Here is a 26,822-nt window from a genome sequence, read left to right on the forward strand (position 1 = left end):
AAGCAAGCACTCCATTCGAAACCGATGATAAGGAACGGTTGGCTTGGCAAGCGCTAGCTAGCTGCTTGGTAGCTGAACACATCCCAGTTGTGCATCTTTGCTAATTCCATTCTTAGAGACACGGACTGATTGAAAGATATCTTGACGAATTAAAATTCAATTAAATTACAGACTCGGGCAACAATAATATCTGTCTCCATGCCACAAGGCCTGCTCTTGCAGGACAGGCCAGAGATAAGCCTCTGGGACAGGTCTGGTGGCAATAAACAACAACAACAACAACAAGATAAGCAGGTGGGATGGTAGGTGGATCTAAAATAAATTAATATACACCACAAAATACAACACATGGTCATTTTACGTTTTATAAACAAATATCGTAATATTTTGAATGAAGTAATAGGCCTGTTTATTTGATTTGTATATGTGCATTTGCACCGATAAATTTGGAGGCTCTGTGAGCCACATTGGAGTCATAGAAGAGCCATATATGGCTTGTGAGCCATAGGTTGCTGACCCCTGCCCTACAAGATAAGGAGAGACTTATACCTGTTGTAGGGTTTGTTTTTCGACAATTAGTGCCCCAATTTTTAATGGTACCCCAGAGTTTCTTGGAACCCGTATGGTACTAAATTACCCTTTCAGATTTTTTTCTGCCAATGTTTGAGCTGTATCTTAAATCTGGCTGTGATTTTGGAATGAAATTTTGCATCAATAATGGGAATAAAAAGCATACAGGGATGGCATAACTTTTTTGACCATGACCTAATTTTAAGGTTATGAGCTAATTTTAAGAATCTTAACAGGTTTCACGACAACTCGACTACAGTTTATCTGATTGGAACGATATTGCCCTCTCTAGATAGCATAGAGCAAGTCACATGTATGCTTAATTTACATCATACCCCTCAGGGTTAAAGGTCAAGGTCAAGGTCAAACGGCAGTCTGGAAAAAAAATGTTTTCAATTTTTTTTCCCCAAATATTTTTCAAAAATAAATTGAGCAATGCTCAATTTTGCCGATGTAGAATCTCAAAGACCGCTTGGTCTTCCAAGATGTTCTTGCATCATAATGGTGTACCTGCACTGAAGTTGTGCACCTGATATTTGTGTCCTTTGTTGTGTCCTTGACATACTTTTTTTTCGGATTGTGGCCTAATTTACTAAAAACACCCTTTTGATCACAACTTGACTAATTCTTCTCCGATTTTCATGATGTTGAGTTTTGTGGATGCAACAGCTGATTACCCGGCCCGGAGGACTGGGATAACCAGCGTCACAAGGGGAATTTGCAGTTTCAGTCACAAGATCAATCACTACGACTCAGGCCTCAACACGTATAAATAAAAAGGAAAGCAAGATAAATTTATAAAGTGAAAGCAAACCCTTGGGCCTTTGGCCCACTTTCACATGTTAGTGTTAATTTGGGTAAAGGACCTCATGCCAAGACTCGACTTGTAAGAGTCATTAAGTAACCTTTTAAGTGGAAGAAGCTTCTACTTCTTCTCCTCCTCTTCTCTGTACAAGGGGGTGAGGTCCAATGGCACCAAGCTTCTGCCCTGCCTTGACCACGATATTCCTCCGCTTCCCTCTGTCCTCAGCTAACTCTCATCACTCTCCAACCATCCCCGCCTTACTGTTATTCCTCTTAACAAAATCCTCACATCTCAACCACAATCTACCTCTTTTCTTTCTGCCTTGCTCCCTCAACCTGTCCGATCTCTTTGACATTTTCTCTGCCCCCCCCCCCCCCCCATCTGCACCAAATGTCGAGCCCATCTCAGCCAGCATTTCACCAATCTCCCCCGTCAAGCTCATCTGCACACCAATCTCCACCCTCAATTCATTCATTCTCCTTCTATTCACCCTCTTCACCCCCACAATCCTCCTGACCTGACCCAGTTGTTCCTGCAAACCTGCAGCCTCTGGTTTTGTCTCTCTCTCAGTGGCACCATTTACAGACTGTAAAGGTAGTCTGGTGTTACGAACGGCATCAGAACCTTTCCTTTCAATCTCCTTAATATATTTCTGTCTGCCATCATTCCCTTCACCCTCCTCCACACATTCACACCCACCTGAATCCTCCTCCGCACCTCTGCCTCTGACTTACCATCCCCAGTCACTGTTCCCCCCAGATATTCAAACCTATTTCCTTGTCTGGTCTCCTTCTCCTCTAGCCTGATATTAATTTATTCCCTCTACTGCCCGACCCACATCACCTCAGTATTCTCAATACTCATCTTCAGCCCATACTTCCAAAATTCCTCCTTCTACTCCACCAGTACTTCCTGCATCTCCCACCTACTCTCCACCACAACAACCAGATCATCCTCATATAATATCCTCCCAGAATATCCTTCATGTTCACATTCCTGCTTACCATCTCCATCACCATGACAAACAATGAGTGGGCTGAGAGCACTTCCCTGGCTTAAGCCGATGCTGACACTGTACTCCTCTGGACATCCTAGTACCAACCAAAACTCTTCCTGTAGTTCCCTTGTACATCCCTTCCATCAACCTAACTTCTGCTTCTGTCACTCTCATCCATCTCAGTGTCACCATCCACATCTCTTTCGGAACAGTGTCGTAGGCCTTTTCCAGATCCACAAATCCCAATGCTATTTTACCTTGCACCTCCAAACTCTTCTCCACTAGCTGTCTCAACATTATCATCCCATCTGTCATCCGCTACCCTTTCTAAACCCCTGCTGCTCTTCTCTGATCTCAATCTCCACACTCTTCCTTATCCTCCCGTTCAGAATCCTCTCCAGCACCATGACATGACTTGTGAGCGTAATGCCCCTGTACTTCCCCGGATCTTGAACATCGCCCTTCCCTCCATATCGGCACAATTAACCCTGTCCTCCAATCCTCTGGAACCAAACCCTCTCTTGTACATACAGTTATACATTCAACAGCCTCTTCGTCCAACTGACTGACTGCTCACACTGCAATGGTCATCTCAGTACACACCTCATCAATGCCTGGCACTCTTCCCTTCTTCTTCATTTTCAAAGTTGGCTGCACCTCCTCCTCCTCGATCTCCACCAACTCTACTTTCCCCTCTACCTAACACGGAAAAGCTATTCATTAAAAATTTGTAAAACATGCGATCGTGATCCACTCTGCTCACAGCGAGTCAATTGCTGCATTCGCGACTCATGTTGCACAAAGCCGGAAATTATCTCGGTAATGATGAATTAATTTATCGCAATTTATTAATTTATAGGAGGAGCACGCTGTTTGCATTTTATATAGCAGCTTAAGACCCCTGGCGAGGCAGAGCAGGCTGACCAAGGATAAGCCTGTTTTATTTTTCATGATGAGCACCACCTTAATTATCTTCAAAAGGGTGTTTGAATTTACACAAATATCGAGTTTTCATTCAACACTTTTTTGGAGTTCCTTGAGAATACATGCGTCATGCAAGTTCCAGGTCACAAGGTTTCATGGTTTTGGAGTTATAGAGGGGGCACACACACTGACTGACTGACACACACTGACATTTATTATTATAGATGGGGACACATTTTCTTAATTTACACTCTATCAATAAATGTTGAAGGTGAAGTTCATATGGTGGTCCAAAAATAATATTGCCATCATTGGATCACAGGCGTAAGAGGTTTACCTTTGGCGATTGTTTTGTGACTGCAGATATCTGGTTTTATATTGTTACATTAGGATGTTTATTTGTGCATTGAATATGTTCACTAATATTAGGATGTTCATGAATAAAAACCAAACAAAACTAGAAAGCATCTGAAAATGCAAAGCCTGTCCACGTCCATTTGTATTCAGACGTATTCTTCTTCCATGTGCTCAAAATAACGAAAACAGTTTTTAAAAAAATACAAAATGAAAATTGATGATTTTTTGGAACCTTGACCATTGATCTTTCGATCTAAAAAAATAATCAGCTTCTAGCTTTTTATTGGTGAACCAATTCTGTGATCCAAATTGCAAATTCTTAAAATTTCAGGTGAATCGAGTGAAAATTGGTGATTTTATGCAACCTTGACCTTTGACCTTTTTACCTAAAAAAAATTGCCTTGTAGCTTTTGATTGGTGAACCAATTCAGCGACGCAATATGTAAATTCTTAAAATTTCAGGTCAATCAAATGAGAATTGACAATTGACAGACCTTTGACCTTTATTAATTTGCCTTCTCCATATTATCATATGGAGATGGCGTTGGCTTAGCGTTGGCTTAGCGCCTGGCGTTGGCTTAGCGGTTAGGGTGCCAGCTTAGGATCCTAGGATCCTGGGTTCGAATCCCGGTCGATCACTGAATTAACGCCAGGGGGGTTGACTCAGCCTGTCATCCTTCCGAGGTCGGCTAATTGAGTACCAGTTCACTGGTAATTCCCTGTTTGTCGTAGAAGGTGACAAACAGGGTTGGCGGCAGGAAGGGCATCCGGCCGTAAAACATTGCTTCAAAAAGGGGACCAAAAAAACAACAACAACCACGGTGCCCGAAAAAGGCCAACCCCCGCTAGCGGGGAAAAATGGCCTCTAAAGGTGGAGATATTATCATATGAGCCTGGTGTTGGCTTAGCGGTTAGGGTGCTGGCTTGGGATCCTAGGATCCTGGGTTCGAATCCCGGTCGATCGCTGAATTAACGCCAGGGGGGTTGACTCAGCCTGTCATCCTTCCGAGGTCGGCAAATTTGAGTACCAGCTTGCTGGGACGAATGATCATTCCAGCAAGTGATCTGGATCATCATTCCAGATCATTCCAGCTTGCTGGGGTATCCCGATTTAGAATAGGTACACCGTATCCCTGCGCATCGTAAGAGCGTGACCAAGGGTTGGCGTCAGGAAGGGCATCCGGCCATAAAAACATTGCCTCAAACAGGGCGCCATGATTGTCATGGGGCCCGCAAGGCTAACCCCCGCTCTAGCGGGGAAAAATGGCCTTAAAACGATCATTCATTCATTCATATTATCATAATAAATCTTTGGTGAAAATTTTATGACAAAACTCAAATGGTAAAAAAAGTTACGGCCCGGACACAAACACACACACCCACACACACCACAGACAGACAGAAGTGATTACAAAACTCCATCTCCTGCTGTGCACGGCACGGGCTAATAAAGCAGAAAATACTTCATCAACCTTCTAAATATTGTCATAACTGTCTTATGGAAGACCCAATTTATCAGAGATTGCGCATCCACTCTTTATGTAGGGATGGTGTGGGAAAAAATTGTCGGTCTCACCCACTACATATATACTTCTATAATTACCATCGATGCCTTTGGAAGGGTTTGCTTGTTGCATTATAAAAACCTCCCAATTAATTATTTGAGTTTATACATAATCATTACATACCAGCACTCCAGCAGGCCATGGTAAAAATAACACGATAAAAAAAACAACCTTTTATTCTTGCGCTGGTTGAAAGAGCTCAAAAATGGGAGGTTATATATATTTATTATCAGCAACTAATTTTTTTTTTTTGGAGTGATCAAGGCAGCGGTCTGTTGCCTATACACCCCCCGGGTTCATTTTTGTCTGATTGAAAAAAATGAAAAATTTCCCGGTGGTTTGGATTCATTTGAAGCAATGTTTACTTTAAAAAAAATTTTTTCTCTCCGATGAGCATTTCCGTGTTTCAGGATCAGACAGACAGACAGATAGAATTAGCCTATCATATAATAAATATGGAATATAGACAGAAACCATTCTTTAATTAATCTTCTTTTCAGTTTATAAAACAATTTTCTTACCATCCCATCACCATCACTCATATCTCCGCTGTGTTTCTTTTTCTCCTTGAGAGCTCCAAGAAAAGGGCCCAAAGTGACACCTGCAAGGAGTTGTCGTTTTGCCACGGCTCCAGATGCTAAACTAACCTCTACGTCTTCACCACCTGCTGGTTTGAAAGAGAAACAAGTGATTAGTTGTGTGCAACTACTGATATACAAGTATCTATATCTTAGTTCCACAAAGGTTTTTCTGACTTTGCCTTTTGTAAAATAAAAAGGCAAAATTTGTATGTTATTCTTTGTTTGGATGGAAAACTTTGGATCATGCAGTAACTGAAAATATGAGGAAACAAAGAAAGTTACTTGAGAAGATAGTAGGTTAAAATAATGGCTGTACATGTGATTAATCAATAATTTTTCAAAGCAGAATAATAAACTACCATCCACTACTTCTTTAACGGCTCCAATTCTCACCTAATTGTGGGGTCAGCCAGGGAGGGCTTCTGGCAGAAAGTCATTCACGAACTGGCTGGCCAAGCCTGATGATTGACTGAAGGTCGTAGGTACTGTATTTGGAATTTGTTCAGGGTGCCAGTGATAACTCACCTCCTCTTTATGAATGACAATATGGAATCTTTCACGTTAATGTCCATCCAAGGGGACGGCACAATCAGTGATGTAACACCGCAGGTCAAGCCGAGATTCCAATCCAGACTAGAAAGTCCAAAGGTAAGTGTACTTCCTCTGCGCCATATACCTCTATTAACAAGATCCAGTGCCTGTGTGTCATCTTTGCATCTCCTCCCAAACCACAGGTCACGCAAAGTTGAAAACGGTATCATATTAATCACTAAGGGCCCAGGCAGTAAATGGTCAAAATTAATGGATCTGGACAAAAACATTTTCATTATTCACATCGAAAAATTCCCAAAGTCAACGTGAACTAATATGCTCCGCATGGCTTGGCATCAAGTCGTGAGACACTGCTGATTGGCTATATGAGGCTTGCTGTACTGTGATTGGCTCTTGACAAGTAACATCAATGCACCCTTACTGTGTATATATTTTTTTATCATCTCAGCATTCCTCATTCTTGGAATATCAAAAAATACATATTGGAGCATAATGCATGTATGTGGATATATAGAGTACCCTGAATAATAATTGGAACACTTTTTTTTTTTTTTAAATACCGGGACTAAGGCTCACAACAGAGCTGACACACACAGACAGACATACACATACATATTGACGAGACAAACACTGAACACAGCCACTGAGCTTGTGGAAAGTACCGTCACTGCCATCACTTCCTCCCTACCGTCACTCCCCTGGATACTCTGGGTACCAGCGACGTCATAACAATGGCGAAACTTTTCTCACTGTAATCAGCGGGGCATTTCCTCCTCCCCATGGATGGCAACGGATGTCTATGCCAATTAGACACGAAGGCTTCACAGCCTCCTGCCTCACACCTAGCTCCTGCTTCACACCTAGCTCGTCTTCACGCTGTTGAAACCAAAGCGTTCAGAATCATTGGAATCTCCCGCGATGAAGCTAACTCCGAGGGCCTTTCACTCATTCACCGCAGGCAGGTTGGTGGTCTTTCCGTCTTCTACCGACTCCTCTCCGGCCTTGCCCCCCAGCTCTCTCTGGGCTCTGTCCCGCAAATATTCCTACAGGTCGCACAAGATCTGCCTGCAACCCTCTTATGGTCAAACTGCCAAAATCAAGACTCTCTGCTCACCTTCACTCCTTCATTCCTCTTTTCTCCCGCCTCTGGAACAAACTCCCTCACTCTCTTCAATCCCACTCCACCCTCCAGGTCTTTAAAACAGCTGTTCACCACCATCTCTTATCTTCCCCCATCCAAAACCTTGATCTTTTCTATCCCCGCTAATTTCACCCCAATTCCACTTTTTTGAAATACCAACTTCTGTCCTGGAAGTCCTTGTGTTTTATACTTCTCACCCCCCCCCCCCCTTCCCACGCCTCCTCCCCACAAGCCCTCTCCCTCCCACACATCTCCCTGCTCTTAAATGTTGTGTGCTCTCAAGTGTTTGTGTGCTTCCCCTTCTCTTGTCTTCCGCTCCCTCTTTTTATATATTTTGTTTGTCTGGTTGATTTGTTTGTGAAGTAAATGTTAGCTCTTTCACGAGCCTCGATTCCGTATACAAAAAAAAAAAAGAAAAAAAAAAAAGAACATTGCGATTATTTACCTATAACTCGCTATTACATCGTCGATTATTGAAATGTCATGGAAGTTCTTTGGTGCTACTATGAAATTTATAAAGGAAAGAAGAGGCAGAGCAGCAAGCGGTCAATCATTGATGCTTTTTTCAGGAGGGAGGAAAATGGTCATCTCACAAGCCAGCAGAAGCTTTCACGTCACAGCAACCAGGGGAGGAGGAGGGAGCACACACAGCCTTAGATGAACCACCCAGACAGCTGGGGGCAGGGTGGGAACCCTTCAGGTCTCAGTGACTTGACACAATCCCATGCTCCACCTCCACCAGTAGATTATTACTTGTACTAAAGGGTGATTTTTTTCTGTTGTTTATTACACTGCCCTCGCGAAGGGAAAAGTAGGGTTCGGCATTCATTTGCGTACATGTGTACGTGTGGTGTACGTGTGGCGTGTCTGCATTTTTATAATTCATTTTCTCAGCAACCGTTGGTCCGATTGACACAAATTTTTACCGTAGGAGCGCCACTGCCTGCAGAAGTAATATTCATAATCATGTCATAGGTCATGTGGTACGGACGCCATATTGGAAAAACGTTACACCGCTATATCTCTGAAATAGCTCAATGGAAAGAATTGAAACAAGGGCTCATTGTGAAGTACTCCCAATGGGGAATATGATATGTTAATGATGATGTCATCGGTACATTAATTATGACATCATAATTCAACAACATCATAATTCAGCTTGCGGACTTCCTCTCTGGTCATAGTCAACGTGTGGCCCTGAATGGATTTCTCTCATCTCCCCCTCCTGTTCTGGCTGGAGTTCCCCAATAGTAGGGTCAATATGTTGGAACCCATCTGTGGATCGGTCCCATCGGCCGATGGGTCTGACCCGTTTGGCGACCCATCTGTGGATGCACGAGAAATGACAATGCAGACCCATCGGCCGATGGGTCTGCGCCATCTGCGGATGTGTTAGTTAGGGTTGTTAGGGTTAGGGTTGTTAGGTTGTGGGTGTTAGGGTTGGTTAACCCTAACCCTAACCTAACCCTAACAACCCTAACCCTAACCCTAACCCTAACCCTAACAACCCTAACCCTAACCCTAACAACTAACCCTAACATGTGGGTTAGGGTTGTTAGGGTTAGGGTTAGGGTTAGTTGTTAGGGTTGTTAGGGTTAGGGTTAGGGTTAGTTGTTAGGGTTGTTAGGGTTAGGGTTAGGGTTAGGGTGGTTAGGGTTAGGGTTAGGGTTAGGGTTAGGGTTAGGTTAACTCAACCACCATTGATGCATACACATTCCTTCAAGGTGAACAACACATCCGCAGATGGCGCAGACCCATCGGCCGATGGGTCTGCATTGTCATTTCTCGTGCATCCACAGATGGGTCGCCAAACGGGTCAGACCCATCGGCCGATGGGACAGATCCACAGATGGGTTCCAACAAATATACGAAAAAAACTCACCTAACCCCCAAAATATTGATACAAAAGGTTTTTCAATGGATTCTGGTACCATTGGGTATGCTAAATAACATACTAAAAATCTAGTAACATCTGACTTCCGGAAAGGGGTCATTTTCAAGATGGCGTACAAGATGGCCGCCGGGAGCTTAAAATGGCCATATCTCAATTATTATTCAACCTAGAAAGGTGGTTTTGGTGTCTAACCCTAGGTCTTAGGGCCCAAGCAATCCAATTGAATCAATAAAATTACCATCAGTTCATTATTTATTGACAAGTCCAAGATGGCATCCCAAGGTGACATCCTGATCCACTAAAATGGCTCTGTCGAATAGTAGACAACCTAGAGAGATTTTTTCAGTGTGTATACCAAGGTTTAAGGCACCCAGGAAATCATCAAAATTACTTAAATAAGCACAAAGTAATCAGGTAATCTAGTAAGCCAGGTTTACCAGCCCATTAGGCATTTGTTGTCTTATACAGTTAGTCGCTATTCATCGTCATCCTCCGACTCCTCTGGAAGAAACTTGTTATGTGGATTGTCACATTCTTCAAGTTGGCACGGTCCACAGGCAGTAGTACATGGTAGTCCATATCGTCTACAAGAGCAGCGGAGTGTCTTGCAGGCAGTGGAGCAGTTACAATGAATGACCTTCAAGAGACTGTCTGGAGCAGCGTTCATTCTTGACATAAGTGGGACAAACTGATTATCCTGCAGGCTCCACCCCCATTTCATGGCATCCATATCCTCTTCTTTTCCCATCCACACCACGATCTGGTAGTACGCTCTACGACAGTGAAGTTTGGTAGCAGATTCAGTTGGGGGCAGATGTTCGGGTGTTACAAAAGACGAAGCAGAGACAACCTTCTTGCTGAAGGTGTTATATCGCATTGTTGCGAGGGAATCTTTGCACATGCCACCAAAGAGGATAGCCATTACTCAGCATCCAAAGTCATCGATCACCTCTGTGGTCTGGTTTGGGATGGTGAATGTGTTGGCACAAGACCGAAGGACAGGGTCTCCTTTTACAAGCTTCTGGAAAGCAGTCTTTTTGCCAACACCAAAAATCCGAGAAGTCGTGTCACAACCAGTCATGGCATGGATGAATATCAACTGAGAACACATGTCATGTCCGAGGATTTCTTTTAGACGGTTGATGTCATACACTTTAAAACTGCCATCAGCTTTGGACTTGTCTGATCTGAAATAAAGGCTCTTACTGTCTCCCTGCGCATAGTAAAGGAGTAAGACAAGGAGATCAGTATCTTTTCCAATCAGTGTAGTGGTGTGTAGAAGAGATGCCTCCACTCCCCCCCACTTTCCAATTCATCACCATCCCAACACACACTAGGTTCATTAGCTGGTGAGTCGGAGGATGACGATGAATCGCGACTAACTGTATAAGACAGCAAATGCCTAATGGGCTGGTAAACCTGGCTTACTGGATTACCTGATTACTTTGTGCTTATTTAAGTAATTTTGATGATTTCCTGGGTGCCTTAAACCTAGGTATACACACTGAAAATATCTCTCTAGGTTGACTACTATTCGACAGAGCCATTTTAGTGGATCAGGATGTCACCTTGGGATGCCATCGTGGACTTGTCAATAAATAATTAACTGATGGTAATTTTATTGATTCAATTGGATTCCTTGGGCCCTAAAACCTAGGGTTAGACACCAAAACCACCTTTCTAGGTTGAATAATAATTGAGATATGGCCATTTTAAGCTCCTGGTGGCCATCTTGGACGCCATCTTGAAAATGACCCCTTTCCGGAAGTCAGATGTTACTAGATTTTTAGTATGTTATTTAGCATGCCCAATGGTACCAGAATCCATTGAAAAACCTTTTGTATCAATTTTTTGGGGGTTCAACCATATATTGACCCCTCGACAAGGCAGTGTTCTGGGCTCTGTGCTTTTTCTGGTCTTCATCAATGATCTCTCTGACTCTCTGGAAAATCCTCTCTTTCTCTTTGCTGATGACTCCACTCTCTGCCGCTCCATATCTCAACCCTCAGATCGGCAGTCTGCAGCCTCCTCACTCTCTGCAGACCTGGACAAAATCACAGACTGGTCAAACGAGTGGAACATGTCTTTTAATCCAGACAAATCTCACACTCTTACTATGTCTCTCCGAAAAGACCGACTGGAAAACCCTCCCATCTACTTTCTCAACAATCCTCTCCAAGAAGTTCTGTCGCTCAAGCTTTTGGGTCTCACTATCTGCCATGATCTTTCCTGGGAAAACCATATTTCCAAGCTGGCCTCCAAAGCCAGTCGCTGACTGGGCAGTTCTTCAAAGCCAGCCAGTCGCTGACTGTCGTGCGAAGTTCTTCCTTGGCACACCAGAGCTCCTCACCACATACAAGGCTTTCATCCGCAGCTCAATGGAATACTGTTCCCCCCTCTGGGCCGGTGCTCCTGCCTCACACCTAGCTCGGCTTCACGCTGTTGAAACCAAAGCTTTCAATATCATTGGAATCTCCTGTGATGAAGCTAACTCCGAGGCCCTTTCACTCCCTCACCGCAGGCAAGTTGGTGGTCTTTCTGTCGTCTACCGACTCCTCTCCAGCCTAGCTCCTCCAGCTCTGTCCCCCAAACATTCCTACAGGTCGCACAAGAACTGCCAGCAACCCTCTTCTGGTGAAACTGCCAAAATCAAGACTCTCTGCTCACCTTCAAGTCTTTCATTCCTCTTTTCTCCCACCTCTGGAACAAACTCCCTCACTCTCTTCAATCCCACTCCTCCCTCCAGGTCTTTAAAACAGCTGTTCACCACCATCTCTTATCTTCCCCCATCCAAAACCTTGATCTTTTCTACCCCCGCTAATTCACCCCAGATACACTTTTTTGAAATTCCAACTTCTTTCCTGGAAGTGCTTGCAGTGTCCATATGTTTTATACCTCTCTCACCTCCCCCCAAGCCCTCTCCCTCCCACAGTTCTCTCAATGTCCCTGCTCTGAAATGTTGTGTTTGTGTCCTTCCCCCTCTCTCCCCATCTTGTCTACCGCTCCCCTTACTTTGTGTTTTATGTGTCGTTTTGACTTTTTGTGCGATTAATGTTAGCTCTTTCACGAGCATCGATCTTGTATCCAAAAAAACCCCAAAAAAACAAAACAAAAAAACAAGCATTACGCCTAGGTCCCCCGTCGGTGAAGTGATGTGAGTTGACAAAGTGGAAGACGCAAGGCGGCCATCTTGGATTTTGACGTGGCGACCCAATTTTCAATAGCGTTCTTCCTTATGCCTAGATACACCCACACACCAGAATAGAAGTTAGTAGTTCATTTATTTTTCAAGATATTCTGCTCACAATGTTCAGACATACATGGCGGTGGCCATCTTGGATTTTGACGCGGCGACCTAATTTTCAATAGGGTTCTTCCATATGCCTAGTTGCACCCACATACCAAATTAGAATTCATTCCTTCGCTTACGCACGCATGCACGTCCGCACGCACACACGGACGGACGGACGCACACACGGACGGAGGGGAAAACCATAGTCCCCCTTTCGCTCCGCGGTGCGACGGGGGACAAAAAACTCCGCATGGGGAATAGGTGTTGTTAACGATGACGTCATAATGTGACAGGGACAACGTTTTGCCTGATCAGTTTGAAATTTATTGAACGTGATCTATGCAACAATTATATTAGAGAATATAAGTTTATGATATAATCGCTCAAGTGGTCTGGCAGCCATATTGGATCAAAGAAAAAAACCCTTCAAAAACAGAAGACCTGGCTCGCACCAAGTTGACTGTGCAGAGGAAGTGTTCTATGAATACCATCTAGTTTTACATTTATTTACAGTACTGTTATTCAACTTTTAATGGGGGCGAGGGAACCTATCCTCCCCCCCGCCCCCCCTGTTATTCACATGAATTCTTATGAGATAAATTGATCCATTTAACGTCGTGTTTTCAAGAACGTAACCACGACGTTAACCGAGGACCTAGTGTATATAACCACTGTGGCCACTAGCTTGCATGAACAGGAAATGGTACGAACCCGCCACATCTCATTCACGGATATTTCTCATATTTCCATGAGACCGATTTGCATTCAGGAACACAACAATTATGGTTAACCATCCCAAAATTGTCCTCTTGCGTCCAAATGCTGAAAATGATGTTCAAAAGACGATTTGAATTACAGATTCCGCGTTAGTAACGGCAGGCTAAAGGTGCCTGGCGAGCCAAACCGAGTCACTGCAAATACTCACTCAGCGATGATACAAATACTCAATGATGATATTGAAAATGTTTACAATTCTGCAACATCAAGCCTGTGTGAAGAACTTCCATGGTGCTGAAGGCATCTTCTTCACCCGTACAGACAGCGCATGGCTTGCAGTAGTATTCTTTCATTTTGCACACAATCGGAGCAGTGTGGAAATACATCTTCCTTCACACCTTCAATCAAAGTGAGGCGGCCTGGCAGGGTAGACGTCTCCCGAGGAAATGTGATGAAATCAATTGCTTCAAAGTACTATGGCAATGTTGAAGACGTAAAGTAATATTGAAGATGTAAATATATGAACATGACGTTGCCCCCCCAATAGAAGTCCCCCCACTAGAGTCCCTTTATACAGAAAGTAACGACAACTGAGAATACGCCGCCATTTTGGGGCCAATTGTGCGGAACCACTGAACCGGCACATGCACAGTGCACTATGAGCTATGCGTGTATAATGCAATGCACCACTGCACAAACACGGGGCGGGTTAGGGAGTACGGTAAATGGTTTTTATTTATTTATTTTATTGTATCGAGATGTCGGTCTATGAGTATTAGCTCCATTATGTTCCAGATTGCCTATAATGGGATATTAGTTTGTCTGAAAAAATGAGCGGTTGATGAGAAGTGACAAAATGGGTGATTTCTGAATCCTCATTATCGCGATGTTGGCAATAATAATTTGGGTTACTCACGATGCCTGGAGAGAATTTGAACATACTATGTGACAAGGTAGTCTTGTAACCTAAAATAATCTTTAACCTCTTCGATTAAGAGGATAGGAAAAGCGGGGTGGGGGGGGGGGGGGGGGGGCATTAAAACACACGTGTGTTTTGTCTGAAAGAAATGAATTTAATGTAAACATTATCAAACTGCAACAAATTTAATGCGTTTTCAGAGCCAATAAACTCAAACATACACACAAACATCAACACATTAAAACACACATGCACACACACGGGATAAACACACACACACACACACACACACACACACACACACACACACACACACAGGCTCTCGGTCAATGCACACATACTGTAAATTAACCTTTTCAGCTTTCTTTTCATCAGTTAACCACATTCAGCAACAGATCCGGGTACAATCAGAATAAATGAAACGTAGTCCAGCTGTCAAAATTGCAATATGTGATGAATTTTTTTTTTAGCATTTATCTCTACCATTTTGAAGAACGATACAAATTAGAGGTCTTGTGAGGGTTGAGACCCCAATATGAATAGCAACTTCCTGCTTTTTATCTTCACAATCATTAAAACTTTCATTGCATTATGTGGAATTTTTTGAGAACTTTTGTGTTCCCCTGAAAAAAAAAAATGGCAAGACCAAATACAGGGTAAGTGGATATGCTACATGGGCAAGCTATTCCTTAAGATGCACGAATACACAATAATGCCAAACAGAGACTTCTTCTTTTTGTCCAGCCCTGTTGAATTTACAACATAACCATTCATAACCATTCTCTAGAAATGATTCCTAATACTAGCTATTATCAAACTGTTGGCATATTGTGAACTGAACGTTCTTTTTCTAAATAGAAATATACAAAATACAGTACAATGTACCGTCAAGCAAAGTATCCAATGTTTCCAAACAAAAAAATTAACGGTTTTCACTATGATACAATGACAGCTATTGACTACTTGTTGCGGGAATTACTTGTAGTCTCTATAAGGTGAAAGTTAAATAATTCACTTTACTTTCTGAACGGGGCTGAACAGTGACTTGACCTACCTCGCAAATCTTTGAAGACGAAGCCCACACGGCTCACTTTATTCTCCCATATTTTACGTCGATTGGGATCTGAAGGGAATCTGTACATCTTGAAACCCTCGTCATGTCTATTTGTGCATCCAAATGCACAACAACCCGGCATTTTCAGTGAACTAAGGCTTCCGTAGGTAGTCGAATCGATTGTATTTGCATAACACGCGAACGCGAGAAGTTAAGCGAACGCGAATTTGGCTCCAAAATGGCTCCCTGAGTCACGTGACCGTATTTTTCCGGATCGTCATGTCGTTACTCTCTGTATAAAGGGACTCTACCCCCCACAACCCCTCCCCCCCACCATCATAGGTCACAAGGTACAGGAAAAATGTGTATGGAACGTCAGATCGGCGTTGACGTGCTGTTGTACTTGATCGTTACGTCCGCCAACAAAGGTGGACGGAGGTTGTATTTTCACCCCTATTTGTTTGCTCTGTCTTGTATCTTGTTTGGTCTGTCTTATACATAATGTCTGTTTTGTTTGTTTGTTTGTCTGTGAGTGTGATAACTAGCAAATACTTTTACCTATCTTTGTTAAACTTTACCAGAGGATTGTAAAAGGACAAAAGTGAGGCTGTCAATGTTTTTGGACTATGTCGGTCAAAGGTAAAGATCAAAGGTCAAGGTTCTCTCGTTTGTCCAGGCAATATCTCAGCCCTCCTTTGAGCTAGGGTACAATCGTGAAATTTGGGTACAATCGTGAAAAATAACTTCATTAGCAACAGATTAAAAAATATATTTTGATTAATCAATTAATTGATTAATTACTTAATTATTATCGATTTGATAAGCACTTATTTATTTCCTTTCTCGTCTGGGAAATATCTCAGGCACCTTTTGAGCTAGGAAGCTGATATTTGGACACAATCGTAACCAAGTAATTTAGCTGTAAAGGGTATTTTCGATTGATTATTTAATTTTTCGATTAATTACGTAATTTTCAAAAAGTTACAGATTCCAATGAAACAGTGGTGGTTTAGCTATGCTATTAGCCAATTGATTAAGAAATTAATTGTTTTACGATTATTATTTCTTTATTTTAATTACACAATTAATCAATCAATTGTTGATTCTCTCCATTTTCGTCATACCTGTCAGGCTACCACCTAACCCATTTTGTTTGTTTGTCTGTGAGTGCGATAAGTCACGAACGCTTTCACCTATCTTCGTCAAACTTTACCAGAGGATTCTGAAGGGAAAAAAGTGAGGCTGTCAATGTGATTTGACTATATATGTCAAAGGTCAAGGTGATAGTGACGTCATTTGCATAAAACATTTTGGGCTCTATCACACTTAATATTTGGTGTAGTGAGACATGGTGGTCAGCAAAGAAAATTTGAAGATACATCTAGAAACTGTTTAGTCTGACAGAGGAATGCTCTCTTCAGTGTCGTTCTATTTCCATCTGTTGAGGATACCACCTTGGTCTGTTAAAAGGAAACTTCCGTCAGTTGATTGAACTGGGGCTATCATGTTAGAAGATGGTCCATAGATAGCTTGATGGAGTTGAAGAAACTAAATATGTCATGGAATCATCATCATCTTCAGAATCATTGGAATCTCCCGCAATGGAGCTAACTCCAAGGGCCTTTCACTTACTCACCGCAGGCAGGTTGGTGGTCTTTCCGTCTTCTACCGACTCCTCTCCGGACTTGCCCCCCCAGCTCTCTCTGGGCTCTGTCCCCCAAATATTCCTACAGGTCGCACAAGATCTGCCTGCAACCCTCTTATGGTTAAACTGCCAAAATCTAGGCTTTCTGCTCACCTTCACTCCTTCATTGCTCTTTTCTCCCGCCTCTGGAACAAACTCCCTCACTCTCTTCAATCCCACTCCACCCTCCAGGTCTTTAAAACAGCTGTTCACCACCATATCCTAGCTTCCCCCATCCAAAACCTTGATCTTTTCTACCCCCGCTAATTTCACCCCAAATCCACTTTTTTGAAATACCAACTTCTGTCCTGGAAGTCCTTGGTGTCCTTGTGTTTTATACTTCTCCCTCCCCCCCCCCCCCCTTCCCACGCCTCCTCCCCCCAGGCCCTCTCCCTCCCACACATCTCCCTGCTCTCAAATGTTGTGTTTGTGTGCTTCCCCTTATCTCCCCATCTTGTCTTCCGCTCCCTCTTTTTATATATTTTGTTTGTCTGGTTGATTTAGGGTTAGGGAAATTTGTGAAATAAATGTCAGCTCTTTCACGAGCCTCGATTCAGTATCCAAAAAAAAAAAAAAAAATGACCCTCTGCAAACTGTTGAATGTCTTCGGCTTTCTTTGTCTCCCATTTATTTTTGACGTCACAAATTTGTCGTAGGAATTCTGAACGGATATCATAGTATACTTTTCTTTTGGACTCAGAACTAATATTGTTTTGCCGGTCTGTGAATGCAACTCATTTCCGGAAAATGATGACATTCTCATTTTCATCAAACCAATCTGGATTTGTCTTATATACACAAAGAATTAAGTTAAGCACCCCCCCCGTTTTTTTACAACCTCGCACATTACAAGTTTGTTGTCGTCAAAACAGTGTAATATACCCATGATATTGCTATATTTTCTGGAGAAGTGATATTATGGTCACATAAAAACATAACAATCATGCCGTTTTCAATATTTTATTCTGAATAATTTAAGGTGAAATTTTTTGGGAATTTTAGGCATATTTTCACCTCAATTTAAGTATGGAGCTATAGGTCCATCACGGACAGTGTGGATGACGTTTATGTTTTCTAACGTACAGTCATTGTTCTGAGAAGACCTCTAGCGATCTTTGCGTCAATAACGTGTGTAGGACCCACGTGATCGGATCACTGACTCAACCCTACGTCTCATAGACCCTGTAAGCCGTCGTATGCGTTGCTGTGGCAGGTTGTTCCATTCCCGATGTAATGCACGTTCCAATTCATCCAGATTGGCTATTGGAGGGACCATCTTCGCAATTTGTCGTCCCAACATGTCCCAAACGTGCTCGAGGGGGTATATATTAGGGGGTGCTTACCTTAATTCGTTGTGTAGGGGTGCTTAACTTAATTCTTTGTGTATATATGAAACCAATTGATTCTTCACAAGCTTCCAAAAGGTTGCTTTTTAATTTGGGCTACCAATTTGGGTAATTTTTAATTTGGGATTGCATGCCATTGTTCTTGCACCGATCCAGCTGTATTTGGGATATTGCAAAGTTTGGAAGACGCTCTCAGAAGACGTCTTTTGGAAGACGCTCTCAGATTTCTCTCCAATAGCAGCTCTCAGAAGTACAATATTTTCTTCATTTTTAAGATTTTGTCGAAGAAGACAGGGGGCCATCAAAATGAGCTCCGTCCGTCCGTCCGACCATCTGCCCATGTACTTTTGTGTACGTGACATTTCAAAAACTGTTGAGCATTTAGTTTTCATATTGCATTATCTGCTCCTCATGACATTATCTCAACATGATTAGATCACAGTTGTGATTGGCTGAATTATGTTGCCATGGCAACCATCTCGGTAACTTGACTTGTGCATGTGATGTTTAAAAAAACTGTGGAACATTAAGCGTTCATATTATACAGATCAATTCCTCATGACGTTATCTCAACCTGATTAGATCACGGCTGTGATTGGCTGGATTTTTTTGCCATGGCAACCATCTCGGTAATTTGGCTTGTGTATGATATTTGAGGCTCTTCTCGCCTTGTTTCTTGTTAAATAGGCAGTGTGTGTGTGTGTGTATGTGTGTGTGTGTGTGTGTGTGTGTGTGTGTGTGTGAATCACACACAAAAGGCAGGGGACATAGAGCATCAGCTCCTTGTTCAGTGCTTATTTTCTTTCTCGACACCTTTTGTTTTTGTCATTTCTGGGCAATCTGCGTGGCCGTAATTTGGATCTTATCAAATGGAGATCCGTCCAACAGTCATCCACACCTCGCACGCTCCTGGTTATCAGAATATCCTGAAAGCCTCCGGCCCTGATAATTACGTAGTCAATTAGATGCCAATGTTTTGAACAAGGGTGAATCCAGGATGTCTTGTACTTATTCTTTTGTCCAACTAATGTGTTGGTAATGAGAATTCCGTGTTCCGTACATTTACTGAGAAGAAGGAAACCATTGTCATTTGATATTCCTAATTCCTTTGTTAATTGCACTGCTCTGTGGGGCGCTGTCTTTTCCAACCATGGCAAAGAAATTACCCAAAATAATGATTTGGCATCAGTGGTAACATTTGTGAGAACTGTACTGAGAGATGCATACAAGGCCTCCTTTACCTCATCTTCAGAGATTAGTGTTGGGTAAGCGTAGCATGAATTCCTTAGGGGAAAACATAAAGTCATCAGTCTTTTGGCACTTCCTTTGCTTACCAAAGAGTTTCATATTGTGAAACTGACTCCATGGCATCTGGATTCTGATGCAGGTTTACCTTTCCAAAAGAAAGAATATCCATGTCCATGCTCATTTAAGTGGCCAGCATCAGAGAATCTGGTTTCACTTAGTGCTGCGGTGTCTATGTCACATCTCGCTAGTTCTCTACCTACGAGTGCAGTTCTTCTCAGGTATCAGGTTGTTATTGTCCATCGGTGTACCTACATTCCATGTAGCAACAACTAGATTTTCTAATTTCTTTGTTTTTTCTACCGCTTTGAAGGTGACCCTATTGAGAGTGGTTTCCCAATCATATTGAGTGAGGCAACCTAATTTGAGGGCACCTTTTATAGCCCCCTCATCATGTGGGATGAGCATAGCTGATCCTTTAAAGGGCTGCTCAGTCATGCAGGTGGCTGCTGTTATGGATTCGGCCATAATTATTGTTGGTATTATTCTTGTTGGTTCTCAGTAAGGGTTATTGTGGTTAAAAGGTTGAAAAGCGCTCCTGGTAAAAGGTGGCCGGAAATCGGATGGTGACCCGGAAGGCAAAAGGGAGCGAGGAAGAAGAGCGCGGAAGGCGGAGAAAAAAACCCAGGCATTTGGGAACAGCTCCGCACCCAGCTTGGTCGAGTGTCCATGGAGAGGGAACTTTGAGTCCTGGAAAGAAATCTCGTGCGATCGTTGATACCGCTGGTGTCGTGGAAAAGCCTGTGAAGCCAGGTACAGGTGGGAGATTCCGGAGAATCTTCGCCTAGCGGCTGCGACCCGAGGAAGAAGATACCGCCATTTCGGGGACCTCGCGCGTCGTTCGCGGACCCTTGATTAGTCGCGTCCGCTGGTCCAGCCCTCCAGTGGTTTGCCGAGGATGTGGGTGCGCGACAGCGGCCTTTGAAGAATACGGTGCGGTTCGCGACTGCACAGTGTAGGTGCACGTTTGGATAGCATCTTTGGGGATTCCTCTTTCCACCGCCAATTGGGGTTGGCTGGGACCACGTGACGGTCCCCGCCTTACCTACATCTCCGTTCCCGCCTCATCGCCATCGCCTCGAGCACCGTTGTGTGCTAGAGACATTGAGAAGGGCTCTGCTTCAATCCCTGGGGGTGCCGTGAGTCTGAGCTGGGGTACCATCTTAAGATTGGATTGCAGGGGTGATTGCCCCCATTGTTGTAGGGTGCTTTTTGGTGTGCTTTTAATATAATATTTGTTCATAACCCTTGGTGTGGTTTCATTGTTGATTTGATTGTTTCATTTGATGGTTTCATTGAGAGTTTCATTATATTGATTAATTTCAACAAAGGATAACATATTTTTCTGCCGGGGACCCTCTCGGGGTTCGGAGGTTTACCGAGACCAGGGGATAGGGGAGGACCCCGTAACAGAAATTGGCGGCTCGTCCAATTGACTCGTGGGCTCGAAATTGGGTCTGCGTCCGGGATCTAAAATTTCCTAAATTTAGTCCGGGAAAGAATTCCCTAACATTCCCAGAATTCCCTAATTTGGAACTTTTTCCAACATTCCCAAATTTTTCAAAAAAAAAAAGTTGTTTTTTAATTTCTTGTGTGAAGGTTAACGGGTGTTAACAGTAGTCACCATGGAGTTTGACGCAGAGAAGTTTACAGTGACCCCTAGTGAAGCACAGTTCAGAGCGTTAGTAAAATCGGACCTCTTGAAATTGGCCAAACATTTTAGCTTGGAGGTCCGAACTAATATGAAGAAGGCAGAGTTGCAGACAGTGGTGATACAATCTATGGTGGGATTAGAAACATGGGAAGAGGTAGCCTGGGATTGGTTACCAGAAGAGCAAGAAAATGTGGAGCTCCAGAAACTGGAGATGCAATTACAGAGCCAGGAAAGGGAAAAAGCAGAGGAAAGGAAAGCAGAAAAGGAAAGAGCAGAACAGGAACGAGAACTCCAGGAAAGGTTAAAAGCAGAGGAAAGGAAAGCAGAAAAGGAAAGAGCAGAACAGGAAAGAGAACTCCAGGAATGGTTAGAAGACAAAAAAGCAGAGGAAAGGAGAGTGGAACGAGAACTCCAGGAAAGATTAAAAGCAGAGGAACGAGAACTCCAGGAAAGATTAAAAGCAGAGGAAAGGAAAGCAGAAGAGAGAAGAGAAGAGAAACAAGCAGAGGAAAGGAGAGTGGAACGAGAACTCCAGGAAAGGTTAGAAGAGAAGAAAGCAGAGGAAAGGAGAGTTGAAAGGGAGTTAAGGGATCGTGAAATGGCCTTTCAGCAGGAAATTAAACTCAAGGAGCTGGATGCAATGAAAGAACGGGGAGATGTACCATCCATGCCGACTGGTTCGACACCTAGTCAGAACACCTGGGATGTTGGCAGACATGTGAGGCTGGTTCCACCCTTCAATGAAAAGGAGGTAGCCAAGTTTTTTCCACACTTTGAGAAAGTGGCTCGACTGTTAAACTGGACTGAGGAGTACTGGTCCATACTAGTGCAAAGTGTTCTGGTGGGTAAAGCTCAAGAGATTTATTCGGCTTTACCGATTGACCAATGTGCAGATTACGAGGTATTGAAGAAACACATTCTCAAAACCTATGAATTGGTCCCGGAAGCTTACCGGCAAAAATTCCGGAATGCCAGGAGGAGGGAGAGTGAGACCCATGTGGAGTTTGCCAGATTGAAAGAAACCATGTTTGATAGGTGGTGTGATTCAAAAGGAGTGGGGAAAGACTTCGAACTATTGCGACAATTGATCCTGGTGGAGGAAATCCAACAGTGTGTCCACGAAGACATTAAAGTACATCTGGAGGAAAGGAAAGTACCAAAGTTGTATGAGGCAGCAACCATGGCAGATGACTATGCCTTAACACACAGGATGGGGTTCCACAAATCCAACTTCTCGCCCAGATCTAGCCAGGGGAGCTATGGTACATCAGGGGCGGAGAATGAAAATCCATGGGGGCGGCCTCGAGATGAAAATGAGGACCACTCTGACACCACGACTTCTAGAAATCAGAAGACTGCGGTTCCAAGACAGACCTATCGTCCGGCGGGCTCGAGGCAGACCGCCGCCCCCATGCCTTGGCAGACCACGAGGTTCTCCTCCGGGCCTACTTGCACTTTTTGCCATAAACCTGGACACTTGATATCCAACTGTTATGCTCTGGGAAAGGAAAATCAGGAGCGGAGTTCGACTAGTACGACTCCAAATGCAATGGCCATTGTGAGAAATCGCCCTCAAAAGGGTTACCAACCATTTATTTCAGAGGAGTTTTTGTCACTGGATGGAGCCTCGACTAACCGGAGACCTGTTAGGATATTGAGGGACACAGGAGCACATCAATCTTTAATGCTTGAAGGCATCTTGCCATTGTCCGAGGAGACGGCAACTGGGGATAGTGTTCGTTTACAGGGGATTGGTGGCTGTGTTAGTGCTCCACTTCATGTCATCCATTTGGAGTCCGATTTGGTGTCAGGACCGGTCACCATCGGTTTACAAGCCACTCTTCCTGTAGAAGGAGTATCTTTTGTTATCGGGAATGATTTGGCCGGTGGCCAGGTTTCTGGTAACCCGATGTTTGCTGAAAAGCCTAGTAGGAAGCGCCCTGAAGAGAAGAGGAAATACCCTGATACTAAGTGTCGGCACACTCACGTCAGGGATGGAGGCAATATTGGCAAGCTCTTTGTAGGGGGACTGAACTTCAAAACAAAGGAAGAGGTTCTGGAGTCTGCCTTCAGCAAATATGGACCGCTTTTGGAAGTGCTGCTGATAAAAGACAGGGAAACACAAAAGTCAAGAGGATTTGGCTTTATCACGTTTGAAAACTCAAAGGACGCCAGAGTTGCAGAAAAGGATCTGAATAGCAAGGAGTTGGATGGTCGGACCATCACAGTAGGGTAGGCATTTCCTAGGGGTCAAGGGGGCTACAGAGGAGGACCACGGAGTAGTGGTGGTGGTGGCCGCAATCGATATTATTATGGAGGCTTCCAGAGTTATGGCAGCTCCCGAAGGAAGGATTATCAGAGCAGTGGCCGAGAAGAAGACCGCCATTCATGTGACTACAGTGACAAGTGGTCCAACCGTGATTGTTAGGAAAGTTAGAAAGAGTGGAAGCACTGAATGCTGCGGAGCAGCCGAGCCAAGATTCCGACACGGATTAACCGTGAACGCCACGTTCCTAAAGGCGTCCATGTAGTGAACTTTCCTACACGGTCTAACCGTGAACTCCACGTTCCAAAAGGCGTCCATGTAGTGAAAATGTCCAGGCCTCACCACCCAACCACCATGGAACCTGGCCCTCAGCTCGGCCTCCCAGAGAAAGTGCGATCGAGTTGCTTGACTTTGGATTTTTGATCAACCCCTTAACCTTCATTCAAAAGAAACTAAAAGTAAAATTCAGAGGTCGATGAGATGGAGTTTGGCGTTGCAGGGGTAACTTGGAAATTGAACATGTAAAGGGCAGGGACAATGTCGTTGCTGATGCTTTGGCCAGAGTGAATTAACTTTGGAAATCTCTAAGTTGTTCGAAGTTGTTGCATTATTTTTGGGGAAACATTGATTGCTTGTGTTGGTTTCAAGAATTTTCCTACAAAGAAAGTTTTCGCTGTGTTCAAACTTTCTTTCTTGAGGGGAGGAAGTGTTACGGATTCGGCCCTAATTATTGTTGGTATTATTCTTATTGCTGGTTCTCATTAAGGGTTATTGTGGTTAAAAGGTTTAAAAGCGCTCCTGGTAAAAGGTGGCCGGAAATCGGATGGTGACCCGGAAGGCAAAACGGAGCAAGGAAGAAGAGCGCATAAGGTGGAGAAAAAAACCCAGGCGTTTGGGAACAGCTCCGCACCCAGCTTGGTCGAGCGTCCATGGAGAGGGAACTTTGAGTCCTGGAAAGGAATCTCGTGCGATCGTTGATACCGCTGGTGTCGTGGAAAAGCCTGTGAAGACAGGTACAGGTGGGAGATTCCGGAGAATCTTCGCCTAGCGGCTGCGACCCAAGGAAGAAGATACCGCCATTTCGGGGACCTTGTGCGTCGTTCACGGACCCTTGATTAGTCGCGTCCGCTGGTCCAGCCCTCCGGTGGTTTGCCGAGAATGTGGGTGCGCGACAGCGGCCTTTGAAGAATATGGTGCGGTTCGTGACTGCACGGTGTAAGTGCACGTTTGGATAGTGTCTTTGGGGATTCCTCTTTCCACCGCCAATTGGGGTTGGCTGGGACCACGTGACGGTCCCCACCTTACCTACATCTCTGTTCCCGCCTCATCGCCATCGCCTCTATGCCGGGAGCACTGTTGTGTGCTAGAGACATTGAGAAAGGCTCTGCTTCAGTCCCTGGGGGTGCAGTGAGTCTGAGCTGGGGTACCATCTTAAAGTGCAAGTAAAGTGATAATATATATTGGGCCTTATTATATAATATATCCTGAAGTTATGTTTTACTGAAATGAAATCTTTGAAATATTATTTTAACTATGAGAAAAACTTTTTCCTGGAAATTTCCCGAATGAATTTCAAAAGTGGGCGGGGCGCATCTGTGACGTCACGAAAAGACAATAGGCTTATCGAGGTCAACAACCTTGGCATCAGCGAGTGCAGAAATACTTGTGGAATTTGAGGATTTGAGTGGGAGTGAGAGCGAGTTTGTGCTGGAATTTTCGGAGGATGAGGGAAGTTCTTGCGATGGATTTGTCAGAGAAGAGATTGAGGAATTTAATGTGGATTTTGCTGGGATTAAACCCTATATGTTCGAGCCGGAGCGCGACGCTAATCAGGCTAATGGCGGACCGCGAAACACAAATGTCGAGGAAGAAGCATCCAGAATGGGAAACAGTGACTGGTGAGTTCTGAACTAAATATAAATGTACATACTTTCATGAATGACAAGTATTTTAAGTATCGCCGCTTATGGACAAAACATAATGTGTTGATGAGTGTCATGTTTTGTTAATAATAATAATAATTCATTTATTTTGTATAGCGCTTTTCCAGAAGCCCAAAGGCGCTTTGACAGAGTGGCAAACATAATGCATAACAATACATGAAAACAACAATTGCAAAAAGACAAGAATCAATAGGGAAATATTTAAAGCAAAAGGGGGGAGAAGGAGAAGAGATAGTCAGGGGTTAAATGCTGTGGGTTGAATGTTGAATGCAGTGTTGAACAGGTGGGTCTTTAGTGATGTTTTGAATGTGGTGAGTGAGGAGGAGTCTCTGATGGTGTGAGGTAGTGAGTTCCAGAGGGTGGGAGCAGCGATGGAGAAGGCCCTGTCCCCCCAGGATCTGAATTTGGTCCGGATGGAGGGGGTCAGGAGGTTGGTACCAGCAGAGCGGAGGTTGCGGGTGGGAGTGTGTCTGGAGAGGAGGTCAGCCAGGTAGGATGGGGCCAGGTTATGGAGGGCTTTGTATGTCAAGAGGAGGATTTTGTACTGGATTCTCTGGGGGATGGGGAGCCAGTGAAGCTTGTAAAGGACGGGGGTGATGTGGTCACGGGTCCGGGAATGGGTGAGTAGACGGGCAGCGGAGTTCTGAATGTATTGGAGTTTATTGGTGATTTTTGAGGGTGAACCATAGAGGAGGCTATTGCAGTAGTCCAGACGGGAGGTGATGAAGGCGTGGATGAGGGTTTCTGCAGCCGTGGAGGAGAGGGATGAGCGGAGACGGGCAATGTTTTTCAGGTGAAAGAAGGCTGACTTTGTGATCTGTTTAGTGTATTTGTCGAAGGAAAGGGTTTGGTCAAAGATGACGCCAAGATTCCGGATGTGAGGGGAGGTGGATACTGGGATACCGTCGATGTTGAGGGCAAAGTTATGGGTGGATTTTGTGAGCGTTTTTGGGCCAATGATGATTATTTCAGATTTATCACAGTTAAGCTTGAGGAAGTTGATTTGAAGCCAGGATTTTATTTCAGTGATGCAGTTTGTCAGGATAGAGTGGGTGTCGGTGGAGACGGACTTGGTGGAGATGAAAAGCTGGATGTCATCGGCGAAGCAGTGGAATTGGAGACCATGACGGCGGATTAAGTGACCGAGCGGGGACAGGTAAAGGATGAAGAGGAGGGGGCCAAGAACTGAACCTTGGGGGACACCTTGGGGGAGGGGAGCAGTGGGGGATTTGCAGTTATTGATGGAGATGAACTGG

At 44.0% G+C, this 26,822-nt stretch overlaps 1 protein-coding gene across 3 annotated transcripts in view; it reads right to left on the reverse strand.

Moving 5' to 3' along the window:
• LOC137421438 (zinc finger protein ZFPM2) overlaps window positions 1–26,822 on the reverse strand; it is a 125,127-nt gene that overhangs the window by 47,254 nt on the left and 51,051 nt on the right. For 2 of the 3 annotated variants that reach the window (XM_068107505.2, XM_078771395.1), the window contains one exon: window positions 5,740–5,882. In XM_068107505.2, the coding sequence (XP_067963606.2) occupies window positions 5,740–5,882 (143 nt within the window). Of the gene's footprint in view, window positions 1–5,739; window positions 5,886–26,822 lie in introns of all 3 variants that reach the window. The other variant, XM_068107506.2, reaches the window with a different exon arrangement.

Source organism: Myxine glutinosa, chromosome 2 (assembly GCF_964187855.1).
Source record: "Myxine glutinosa chromosome 2, kmMyxGlut1.1, whole genome shotgun sequence".
NCBI lineage: Eukaryota > Metazoa > Chordata > Myxini > Myxiniformes > Myxinidae > Myxine > Myxine glutinosa.